Source organism: Hetaerina americana, unplaced genomic scaffold (genome assembly GCF_022747635.1).
Source record: "Hetaerina americana unplaced genomic scaffold, ioHetAmer1.1.p SCAF_15, whole genome shotgun sequence".
Lineage (NCBI taxonomy): Eukaryota > Metazoa > Arthropoda > Insecta > Odonata > Calopterygidae > Hetaerina > Hetaerina americana.
The window spans coordinates 3946718-3959473 of NW_027286625.1; the positions used below are offsets into that span (position 1 = coordinate 3946718).

The 12756-nt window shown below is 36.8% G+C and overlaps 1 protein-coding gene across 1 annotated transcript in view; it reads left to right on the top strand.

Annotated features, from left to right (window-relative positions):
• Positions 1 to 12756, top strand: part of Jhbp4 (Juvenile hormone binding protein 4) — a 34436-nt gene that overhangs the window by 13187 nt on the left and 8493 nt on the right. Inside the window, exon 3 of the mRNA XM_071583904.1 lies at positions 10264 to 10356. Coding sequence (XP_071440005.1) covers positions 10264 to 10356 — 93 coding nt within the window. The remainder of the gene's footprint in view (positions 1 to 10263; positions 10357 to 12756) is intronic.

Consider the following 12756-nt stretch of genomic DNA (forward strand, 5'->3'; position numbering starts at 1 on the left):
GCAATCCACGGGTGTTTTGAGAGGCTTTTTACGACGTATTATCGTTAATTATTTTCATGTCCCACAGGGAGGATAATAATACCGCCAAAGGAAACTGTTGGGATGATAACGCAACTTTTTAGGACGGTGGAATTCTATGGAGATGCACGACCCTCTTTCGAAATGATGCTTGTCCGTTAGGTGATTATTTACGCTAACAGGGACACGCTCTGACACGCATAAAATTGCTATTCTAAAAGTTGCCTGCTCGACCTTGGTTTCGCGGAGCTATCTTAATCTTCATGGACAATTAATATTCGTTTTCTTGTGACAAGCATTTCATCTGAAAGAGAACCTAAAAAACTCTTGAATAGAGTGGGTGGAAGTCTAGGGAGTGGTCTAAAAGGGAGGAAATCAGTGAGATTTTTGCCTTGTTGCCATAGAATGGGCAACTTTGCTCTCAAAGCTAATGGATTTGGTAATGGGACTCTCGTGCACATTGTCGTAAGTACTAGAGCCGATTCATTAAATCATATATATAATCCTGATTAAAAGGTAGGTTTCGAACTGTCCGAATCTTTAAATCCTATTTGGAGGGCTTCCTCTTTCTTTGTCCTGCGTTATGTCCTTCTTAATTAATTTTTAACTTCTACCTATCTTATCGTAGTGTAAAAAGCTTACTCTCTTCCTTCTTTGTCTCCGCTAACCCTTCTATGACTGACTTCAAATATTCCTTCATCCTTTATTCTTTGCCTTTATTGGATTTCTCCAAGAATATTCTTCTCTTCACCCACCCTTTTTAGTACGATCATATATCGTGAAACATTTGCAATTTTCCGTCCATGTCAAATCAAACTATCGATTCGCAATGTGATTGAATATCATGCACGCTTTTGTACCTAAATCTTCCGCTATAGTATGTTAATGACACCAGGGTTTCAATGAACTTTGAAAATACTAAAATAAAGAATAAAACATGAGTGTTCTTGTGAGTAATCATGCGGGGATCTGCAGTCCATAACCCTTTGTCTCAAACATTCAGGTATGGATCGCAGGAATTATGAATCTCCCACCGACTGTGCCTCAACGTGAGTCATCCGTGAATGTGAACCTTGACAAAATCACATTCACATCGTTAAACTGTACAAAGACATCTAGGAATAAGTAAGATTCTAACATCTAAGATTCTCACGTTAGACGAATTTAAGTAAATGACCGAGAGTATTTGAAATATTTCTACGTGAATGCTTGTAGGTGTGGAAGGAAGATTCAAAAGAATGCAACAGAGATTTCCGAAGGCAGGTGGATTACACGAAGTAAGGAACACTATTCCGTAGAAAGTCGGATCTTTAATTATTTCCCTCAAAGCATGCCAGTGAATGGTGGGCTTAGGAATGAAAGTACTACTAGCGGAACGGCGGGGATTGGGAAACGGACATTTCTGGCGAAGTTTGCGTGGATACAAGGAACGGTGGCTGTAAAATGCATCGTTCACGTCAGGGGGCGAAAGGGCTTTTGCTCACTCTCGCTCCCGCGCGGGACTTGCCCTCATGTGATGCAACGCCGAAGAAGTTTTGTGTTTCACTTGCGGTAGACGAGGTGGTTGTCGTGACCCAATTGCCTGGTCGTGCGTCCGCTTCATTCGTATTGCAGGGGATAAACATTCTTTCCAAGTGTTGGACCAGGCCCGTGAGATATTCATTGTCCAACATCGGCCGTCGCTATACAAAAATATCTTAGCTGGCGACGATAAATCGATAAAATTATCAAAATCGAATATATCGATTGAATTAAAAAAATTTAATCGATATGTATCGAGCTATCTACCACATATTGATTGTATATAGTATCATTGACCATATTGTGTGCCAATTATTCGTATAATCTATATTGATAATACAATCCATATAGTCTTCACGACGATAATTGCTGATCCAAGATATATCAGTCTCTTAAAATGATCTCTAATGATCTTGTAGAAACGGTGAATATAATGCAATCATGACGATACATGCAATGATAGTGGGCATAATATTACCGAAAAATATTCATTTAAGTCATTGATTTGTTTCTATGCAATATGACACAGTTTTGATCAATTTTTAAAATTGATACTACGCCAGAGTTGAAATCAAATCGGAGTGATGTGGAGGATAAAAAATAGAAATAAGAACATTTAGTTAAGAAATTTATCGAAGAACTAAAATGATTGGAATTACGAAGGAATGACGTTGACAAAAAATAATTTATTCAATTATAGCAAAAAAACGCAGGGACAGTTCAATTATATTGCTAAGAGAGAAGGTTAGAATATTTTTTTAATTTTCGACGAATGCGCACGTTATCCACAAGGTCAGGATGACTTAGTCGGATCCGCCATACTCTTTTTTAATGGATAAAATTAATAGTAACCCAGTGGTTTGCGGTAGGTTTTCGATGGACCCTGACACTTCACTCTAATGCACCGTTAAGGCTAGGCTAAAATGAACCCAAAATATCCTTACCCCCATGCTAAAATTTACAATAACTCATTCAATAGCTCTGCATACTTTGTAAAACACTTCCTAACTATGTGAACAGTACCATCTCTTTCTAGTTTATGCCCATTACCTTTAATAATTCTTGCAGGCCCTCAATTTCTTGAGGACAAGACATTGAAGTCAAAGGCAATCTTGCATTATAATTTCTTGCTTCTCTTTAACTAAACAAACAAAAGGCGTTCCTTATCATCCCGAGGCCATTTTGAAAGAATTTTTAACCTTGCGAAACACCCTGGAAGAGCAATCCATGCAAGGGAATCTCATTTTTTATAATTTTTTGCTTAGACTTTCAATGAGTTCTGTATCCAAGGCTGTTTTACTTTCTTTTGAAACTGAACTGAGTAATTTTCTTTGATTTCTGACGTAAGAATGGAAATTAAATGGTGGTACATACAATTATTACAAACAAAGAATTAGTTGAATATAGGGAAATGTTTATCCAATACCTTCTTATATATAATTAATTGCGTTACTCTTATCATGACCTATAACGATAAGAATTCGAGATTCGAAGATACGAGTAAGATTCGAAGTCTTCGAGAACACTCCTGCCATTTCTTTTGTTCAAGATAAATTGATTGCCGTAACTTAAAGTGAAAGCGTTGAAGATTGGCGTGAACTCACCGAATTAAACCGTGTATCATGACAATAGTCATTTGTGCTGTGAGGGAGGAGGATAAGTTGGATACTACAGCATTATATAATCCTTGCATAACCTTTGAGCATGCGGACGAAACAGGGTGAGAGTTGAATGTTCTAGAGAATATACGGAAGAGTCATGACAGAAAGGTCTTCGAGTAAAGAAGAAATCAGAGTTCAAAATGAAAAAAAATGCAAGTGTTGGAGAAATTGGAGTATTTATTGAAGATATTTTGTTATTTTTAGTTTGAAACGGGGAAATAAATTCTTATACTCACAAATGGTATTTTTTGTCGAGAAAATGACATTTTAGCAAGGTGCTCATAGTTGAAAAGAAACTTGATCAATTTGTGTAATCACTAAATTAAAATAAATAGTATAATGATGGTATTCCTATGAATATTCCTTTTTGTTTGTAGCATCGTTAAAATCTATAGAACTTATTAAGGCGGCATTTTCTATAAAATTGACTATAAATACTATGGATATTTTTTTAAGGTAATCTACCGGTTAAGGTAGGTTTTTGGATGGACACAACTACCAAACAAATATTTTATTACTCCTAACAAAACACAAAATCCATCATCCTACTCTATATCAGGTCCCTCTTCATCTCCGAGTACTTTCTTCCTCCCTTCATCTCGTCCAACATCCCTATCCTGTTCCTTCCCTTTCCTCGTTTCCCCAACATTCTCCCCTCAATTACAGTCTTCAACTTCCGGCTGCCGGTCAATACCCCCTTCAGCCACTTTTCCTGCCTCCATAGGATTTCTCCCAACAAACCCCTGTTCTCGCCCACCATACCAAGTACTTCCTCATTTGTTTTCTTCTCTGTCTCCATTTCACCTTCTCCATTCTTCTCCACACCCACATTTCAAAAGCCTCCAATCTACGTCTATCCTCCTGCTTCAATGACCACGTTTCCGCACCGTACGCTCCATATCAAAGTTTTTACGAGTCTTTTCTTAACATCCTTACTCAACGTCCCTGTCATCAACTCCCTCCTCCTTGTGAAAGCCTCTTTGCCTAGCGCAATTCTTCTTACGTCCCTACTACTTTGACCGTGTTGGTCCAAGACACTACCGAGATACGTAAACTGTTCTACCTGCTCTAGTTTTTGCCCTCCTATTTTAATGTTAAGCTTGGCCTTTTTCTTTCTAGGAAGTCGCATAACCTTTGTTTTATTAATATTGATTCTCATCCCATACCTGTCGCACTGAATTTCCAATTCACTCAGCAATGCTCGCAGCCCCTTGGCTGACTGACAAACTAAAGGTTGGTCATCAGCAAACCTAACTGATTTTACGAATTCCCCGCCCACTTTCATTCCTACCTCGAGTTCTTCCCATGCCTCTTTGATCATTTCCTCTGCATACAGGTTGAACAGCAACGGTGGTAATGGGCAACCCTGCCTTACACCCCTTCCTAACACTGCCCATCCGGACTCCCCGTTTCCCACCCGCACCTGAGCAGTCTGAGACATGTACAGGTTGCGGATTAGCCTCCTTTCCCTCCAATCTATTCCTATTTTCTGCAATATACACTTTAGTTTTTCCCAATTCACTCTATCAAACGCTTTTTCGAAATCTACGAAACAGGCAAATACCTCCTGGTTGTGTTCTATATTCCTCTCGATTAATAATCTCATTACTGCAATTGCATCACGCATACCTCTCCCCTTCCTAAACCCAAACTGATCATCCCCTAAGTAATCATTTGCCCTACTCTCTATCCTTTTGTTTATGATCCTGAGAACAACTTTAGCTGCGTGGGATATCAAACTTATCGTCCTGTAGTCCTCACATGATGTAGCCGTTACCTTTTTCGGAAAAGGAACTAAAACTAATCTCACAAAGTATTCCGGCCAGATTCCTTCCTCATAAATACTACGGATCAGCCCATATAGCCTCTTCCTCCCACATTTTCCTAAGCATTTTAAAAGTTCCGCGGGAATGTTATCTACCCCCACGGCCTTATTTAGTTTCATCTCCCGTAATGCCCTTTCTATCTCATTGTCTAGTATGCCTGGACCTAAGCTATCTTCCTCTACGTCATTTTCTTTTTCAATGTCTAACTTTGTTGGTCTGAGTTCTTTACTATACAGTTCTTCTATATACTCCTTCCATCTCTCTTGGATCTTTCCTGCGTCAACTATTACCTTACCCACCTTATCTCTAACTGTTAGCATAGATCTCCCTTTCTTACTTCCCGATAAAGATTTAACTTTGCTGTACAGCGCACCGATTTCACCCTTCCCCTGCAGACTTTCCATATCCTCGCACTGCGTCTTCCACCATGCTTCCTTTGCTCTATTTGTTGCCCGCCTCAATTTATTGTTCAATTCTTTGTACTTTGTACTATGGATACATGTTTGAAAATATTATAATACCTTGCGAATTTATATTTTTTGTATTTATATAGTTTTAATTTCACTAAGGGCTGTAGGTATTAATTTCAGCAAATCGGAGTGCCAGAGAGAAGACGTGACTATTTGAATTCGATTGGTGAATGAGGGTGGTTAACGCATTATTTGTGAAATTAAAAGGTTATATTATTTCTCATCGCCATAAGGAAAATTATCATAGTTAAACCTAATTTTTGCGAACATTCATGTGTCGGAAATAATGTGATGACTATCATTATAATTTTTATGAACATGTATTATCGTTATAAATAACACTTTGGCAAAAATAAGGATAAGATGGAAGAGAAAAGGAAAACAGGGATTTCTAAGATACACTACGAAAAACAATCAGAAAGTCCGGTAAATAAGTAAATGACCAATTGTTACATGCTTACATAATTACTTTGATTACATCGACGAGTACCAAGCTATGCCATCCTTCAAGCACTCATTTGAACTGGGGGTAACGTTAAGTTTAAAAGGTGACGAGGAACCGAAGTCAGCTTTATTTCGGTTAATTATGTTTTCTTCCGAGAAAATAGATGGGTTTTCATCAATATCATGTACTATTTAAAAACTTGTGGAAAGTCCACGAAAATCACTCTGAACTCTTGGATCTTAATCATTCACGAAAGATTTATCGTGAGGGAAGGGCTGTGCAAACCTCACGATGGAACCAAACACCTGATACTTCATCGATGTCCCAAAGGTAAAGTTTTAATCATTTTGACTGAAGGATCAAATAATAGAATATAGCGAAAGATATTCACCTGAGTCACGGTTTAGAGACATGCCCAATGGGGAGTCTCTTTCATTCAGTTCTACTTATCGCTAACCCCTCCAAAAGGAATGAATGAAAAACTCGCTTAAAATGACACTTTGACTTAGGTAATCCTCAGAATTTCCCCTCATGGGTATTTTGCAAGCTATGGAACTTCTCTCTCAGGTGATTGGAGAGAGGAACTTAGATGAGATCAGGGTCATCCACAAATGGTCATCACAAATGCTGGAACTCACCTCATCTCGAAAGCCATCAAAATAGGTTTTTCCCAACCATCTTTCATATATTACAACACTGCTGTGACTGATCCGGAGATTGATCGCGGTATGTGAAGATAGACCATTGTCATTGTTTCAATTCACACATCCAGGGTAAGAGAGCCAGTTCCTGTTTCTGCCCCCCCAAGTAGTTTCATACAATTACCTCACACCCCATGCTGTTCTCTCAGTGACTCTACGTAAGTTTTTTCCTTGGGGACCACTGCACTTATTAACTCCTACGACCTGGTTAAGACTGAAGTGTCATTTAGATCAAACAACGACATAGCATTCATTCAGCAAATTAAAGGTTAAACATCCGTCCACTATATCATTCTAATATCTAATCGATGTGAATATTACTGTTGGAATGCATTAAAACATTGTTCCCATAACACGTAGGGTAACTGAAGCATACATGTTTATTTTATCCAGGCAATACCGATAGAGAAACTGAAAAAAAATGAATTACTCATCTCTGCTTATCAATTCACTTCAGTTCATCTTTAAAAAATTTTTGTTCCCTATTAAATGTCCTTTAATTTCTGTTTTCCACGATTTCTATGCGCATAAAATGATAGACATCGGAAGAGATATGGAACGCAGCTTTCTTCGAAAGTTGATCTAGCTGATCCATCTATTTCTCCATCCGAAAGTGTAATAAAATTATTGAAATCTTGTAAGTTCTAGAACAATTATTATTAAAAGAGTAAGGGACCTACATTTCATTTTTCATTCATATTTTACGTTTCTCATTTTAAAAAACCAGCATTAACCAGATAGTTTGAGAACTTACGAGAAGCACGTAGTACTTCCCTGTTCAGGGTTGTACTACCTTTATACCTACAGTTTCACGCGGTTTTTAATAGGTTACATCAGGTTAGTAAAATCACATTTTGCACGTCTGGTCTCATTGGCTACGAAGGACACATACAATGCTCATCTAAGAATCAGCAGGTCATTCAGTTTTGTAACTCCTACTATGATTGAAGTAGATAGCCGACTCTTTGGCTGTGTTCTCATATGGTGTATATTATAATCAGAATAAACCAGTGCAGAGAAATTACAATCAAACATTGTTTTGATTTCATCAAAATTTTCACTAAAATCTATATGTTAAGTTGGAACTTTTTGCATAGTTTTTATATTTTGTGAGTTACGTTTCAAAAATCTTATGTATGCATAAATATACCAATCATCACTACCGAATTTTTTAAATTATCAACTTCTATATGAGTGCAAGAAACTCTAAACGATTTCATTTATTACAGATAGCAACATTGCTTACTTTCATACTGATTTCACGATTAAACTGATTCATAGAGCATATTTGTGCATGAAAATGTTGACAATTAAGTAGTGATGAAAAAAACTTTGAGTAGGCACATGATTTTTTCCCTTTGCCCCAAAATCGTCTGTTTTTAAACAAAATAAACAGCCTAACAATCAAATCATAAAATAGGCGTTTGCAGCGATGCAGTCTATCGCCATAAGGAAAATTATCATTGGTAAAGTTAATTTTTGCGAACATTCACGTGTCGGAAATAATGTGGATTATCTTGATTATTTTTATGAAAATGTATTATCGTGATAAGTTACGCATTGGCAAAAAATGATAAAATGCATCATCTCTGAAATATATTTGCTATCATTTTTAGTAGTAAATTACCTATTAAATTGGCTTTGAAACCATGCACTCTTGCTGACCCGAGAGCAACGGTAAAATGCTTTTACTTTTTGTTCAGTGTCAGAATGAGCGCACAATCAGGTATGAGTAGCATTAATCTATTACCTAAGTATTGGGTAAAAAAAGAACGAACGAACGTGAGTGCTATAGCAGCAACAAAATTACTTATGGGCAGGTAAAATCTCGAGTGGAATTACTCGCCTCCACTTTCACTTTCTTTTAGCGGAGAACCCAAACTTTATTCCTCGCCTCCGAGATTTTTGAAGATCACGAAACCTCAGGGCAAGGTCTCTTCCTCATTCCGAAGTCGTATTTGTTTCCTTCCCTCTTATATCCCCCCCCCATTTTCGCTCTTTTGATCCGGCGGGTTGGCAGCAGAGGGGGGGAGGCGTGAGAGGAGGGGGCGGGGAGGAGGAAGGGAGGGGTGAGTTCGCCGGTCTGCAAGTGGAACGGTGAAAATTCACTTTCGTCAATTAGCGCTGCACTCCCGCGCATGCGCGGCGGAAGAGAAATTTTCGTTTCGGATGGACCAAGAGTGAAAGGCATAACCCAAATAGCGTAGAGGGAAAAAAATGTTTCGCATCCCTCATTCCCCCACTCCCCGTGGTCAGAAAGGTGTGCGGGTTACAGCATTTCACGGAGCCCCGTTACACCTCCATCTTCTTCATTTGCTCAGTGCATTCCTAACTCTAAAAAGGCTAATTCAAATTTCCTCCAGTTCGAAATACTCTCAGGAGTTTATTCTTTGAGGCTGAGACCTTCATTCAGTGACCAGCGTAACACATGTGGCTATTTAGTCACGAATATTAAACGATGATATTGTAAAATATATTTAAAAGTGACCGTACTAGGAGCGCTTGTTAAATTTAAATTTCTCGTTCTTTGCATACATTAGGCAGCTTAAGACACATTTGCAATGTGATAATTGTATTGTTCATTATAATATGAAAACATTCATATACGAAACTTACCAGCCCTGTACACTGGATCAATTGTTAATACTGGTTCCACCTCTGAGGAATTCGAGGTTATATTCAGAGGAGGGGTTGTGTAATTTGCCACAAGCAAATGTAACCAAGCATTTGAATGATAAACATACTTTTTCTCTATAAACAAACTGTTGACTAAGAATACTTTCAGAGACTAACTTTCCAAGAACTTTATATCCAAGGCTTACTTTAGAATTAAATTGTTGACTGCATTTTTCGTTTAACTTTTTAACCCTTAATTAAATGAATTGGAGTCAGCATTATAATAGAATAAAAAATGTTCAATGAAGAATTAATATTTTATGTGGAATATTCCAATTTATTGTCGCCAGTGAAAATCTCAATATTGAAATATTATTACACACTTATTGAAATATTTTCTTGTTCTTTTCTCATTGATAGAAGTTCTCTTTGACATAATATATAAAATTAAAGGTAATAAATTAAGTGAATATAGAAATAATTATTCTTCAAAATTATTTTCTATTTTGTCACTTTTTCATCAGTTATTAAGTGTTAGTATTTATAAATACATTTTAATAGATTACTACACATATTATGAGTGTTAAAATTGTTTGAAATTTATCATTGTATTGAAGTTAACAGTTTATGCCGTAATTTTGTATTTAAATTGTAATAATTTTTAATGTGATATTTTTTTAATTCAATGAAAAATTGGTATAACGATTACATATTTTACAATTTTAATGACGAAATCAAATAACCGTTTCAAGATAATTAAGTTAAAAGTGTTTAACTTAATCAATCAACTTATCTATCTATTTAACTTATCAATACATTGGGCACAGCTGATGCTATGGTTAATTATGTTAAAGATTAGGCTGTGCAAAATATCATTTAGTTCAATTCCCGCGCAAAAAAACTATAATTGATTGGGATCGCAAATTTGGAGCGAAATAATCCAGTGATTTCCTTCTCCCACTCCACGCTCCGTCCTTTGATCCGCTCTCGCTGATGGTATTGCAGCCGAGTGGTTGAGACCGTGTAAGAGGGACGACCCGAAATTGGACGACTGCCTGAGGGATGCCTTCCAGTTCATGTTCCCAAACTTGGCAAGGGGTGAGTACGAGTAGCGGATGTTCCGAGTGAAAGTGAAAACTGTGCAGAGTTGAAAAAAATGACATCAGAGCACACGCGCAAAAGGAGTGAGAGTCACGGAGTTTATAAATGAAGCATGCAAAAAGTGCAAGGCCAGTAATTTCATTTTCCGGTGCGTTCATAGCCATTACCCGAGAGACAATCAGGTTTAAGGGAGATGTTCTCATGGCTTTGCATGCTGCTGTAGAGAACTTACATTCGGGACGAATATTTTGGAATGCTTTCGGGTAGAGGGACATGAGAACCATTAATTTTCTTGGTGCCAAACTGTATAACGAGATGATGGGTGTTTATGAAGAAATAGGGGTAAAAATAACTTATTTTTCATGTTATTAGATGCCAAAAAATCGAACTTTTATGCAGGATTCGGGGTGGCAAATATTATTTTTTGTTTACAATGTAAAGCTTTTGTTGGCCAGTGTTCTTAATATTGTTCAATAAAAATTGCCACTCGTCACAGCTTCATGTATTCTCATTTTATTTGTTTCGAAGGCCTGCACATTTCACCCAATCTTCCACTTGGCTTCCTGCTCGCAGCTTATTTTATATTTGTATTACCAATTATTTTTGAAGTGCAGTGTTTAGTGTTTTGAAGCCACATTAAATAAATTGAGTATTTGATTTAGCCGAACTAAGTGTTTGGTTAAAATAAAATTGAATTTTCAAAAAGTAAGATACTATTGCTCAGGTGGATAAGGAGGAGGTTTAAAATAAAAATTAAAACAAATATCAATATAACTGTCATAGTTTGGACATGTTATCAGTCAGCTTTTCAGCCGCTGTCAAATTATAGCACTAAATGTCCACTAAAGACTGATTTGTTGCTGCAGTCATATCCTTCTCTCAGATGCTGTTCCTTTCAGTTCCTCAAAGAATTTGAAACCTCTTCTTTGATTAAACCTTCTTAACTGTCCCCTTGGCCCTAAAACACTGCCCTCTTTAAAAGGTATCTTTTTTTGTCAACTTCTTTCAGCACCTCAAAGTTACTTTCCCTCTCTGTTCAACTTGTTTTTGTTAGTCTACTTTGTAAAAACATTTCTGCAGACTATTTTATTCTTCTTTTGCTTCCCGATATTACAGCTTTCGTGCACATAGCTTTCGTGTACAATCTCTTTCCCAAGAAATACTTTTATAAATGATTATCTAAAAAAATAATGATAATTTTGTGAATATTAACAACATTATCATTAGTTTTTTAGGGTTATTAATCTCCCAGGTATAATCAAAATAAAAAATCGTGTCTTTTAGGAGTCTTAAAACTTAGAAACGCTTAAATTTCTATATCTTAACTTACAATGTCATTTTTAATAGTGAAGTTCCAGTGAAATAGTTAAAATCACACACACACTATGCATTCTAATTAATTAAAAATGATGGTAACAAGGAAAAAATTATGGCCCTTGAGACTACTACACACAACATCAATGTAACAATCGAAGGATAAATGCATCAATGTAATTATCGTTTAAGGAATTACCAGTACCAATATAATTTTCAATGAATTTACTAAAAAAATTTAAATCAAATTGTCCATTGGTTAAGGGTTTGTCTCCGAAGAAAGCGGTAGATATACGGCAGGACAAATATCCCGGTCTTTTTAAGAGCATCCTTTTCAGAAAGTTGATGAAACCTCCTCCATATGGCAGCAGCGTCGGGTGGGTTCGCTTTTGAAAGTGTTGGTGACGTTGACACGGTGTCCGTTTCCTCAACTTGAACATCAATGCAGGAGGATTGTGGCACGAGTGGGCTTTCATAGGGTATATGAACCACTTCTAAAAACTTGAGCGAGTCGAAAATTTTTCAAATATATGGTTGAGTCGTTAAAAAAATCAATGACCGGCACCTTTTGTATTGATAAATTATTTTCGGGAATGCAAGTTAGAGATACCCGTTATTGGTGGAGCCGAACGAAAATTGAAATAATTGTCACGCTAATGATAGGTGGGCCACGAAGGGGAAGCAAGAATTCAACAAGTGGTGAAAGTAGAGAGAGAGAGATTCGACGTCGGTTTTTATCATAAATGTAACTCCTTGTTCTTTACCTGCGGATGGAACTCGATTTTACCCCATTTCGTGTAACCATCTTCGGCCATTAATTTTTTTATCGCTCTAAGGATGGCTGATAATACGTTATAACGGCTAGTTAATTCCATTCCCAATATTTTTAGTCAGCGTTACGTTACATTAAATTATGCCACAGCTTTTCTGTATATCATCTCATTGTTTTGCGCACTCTTTCTTGCATATTTACTTCATCTTTCTTTAGAAACTCTGATCTTTATATTTTGAATAGAATTTTATTTTATTTGTTTCAGGCTTCACTTCGTGGAAATATTTAATATCCATACTAAAAAAGAAAGA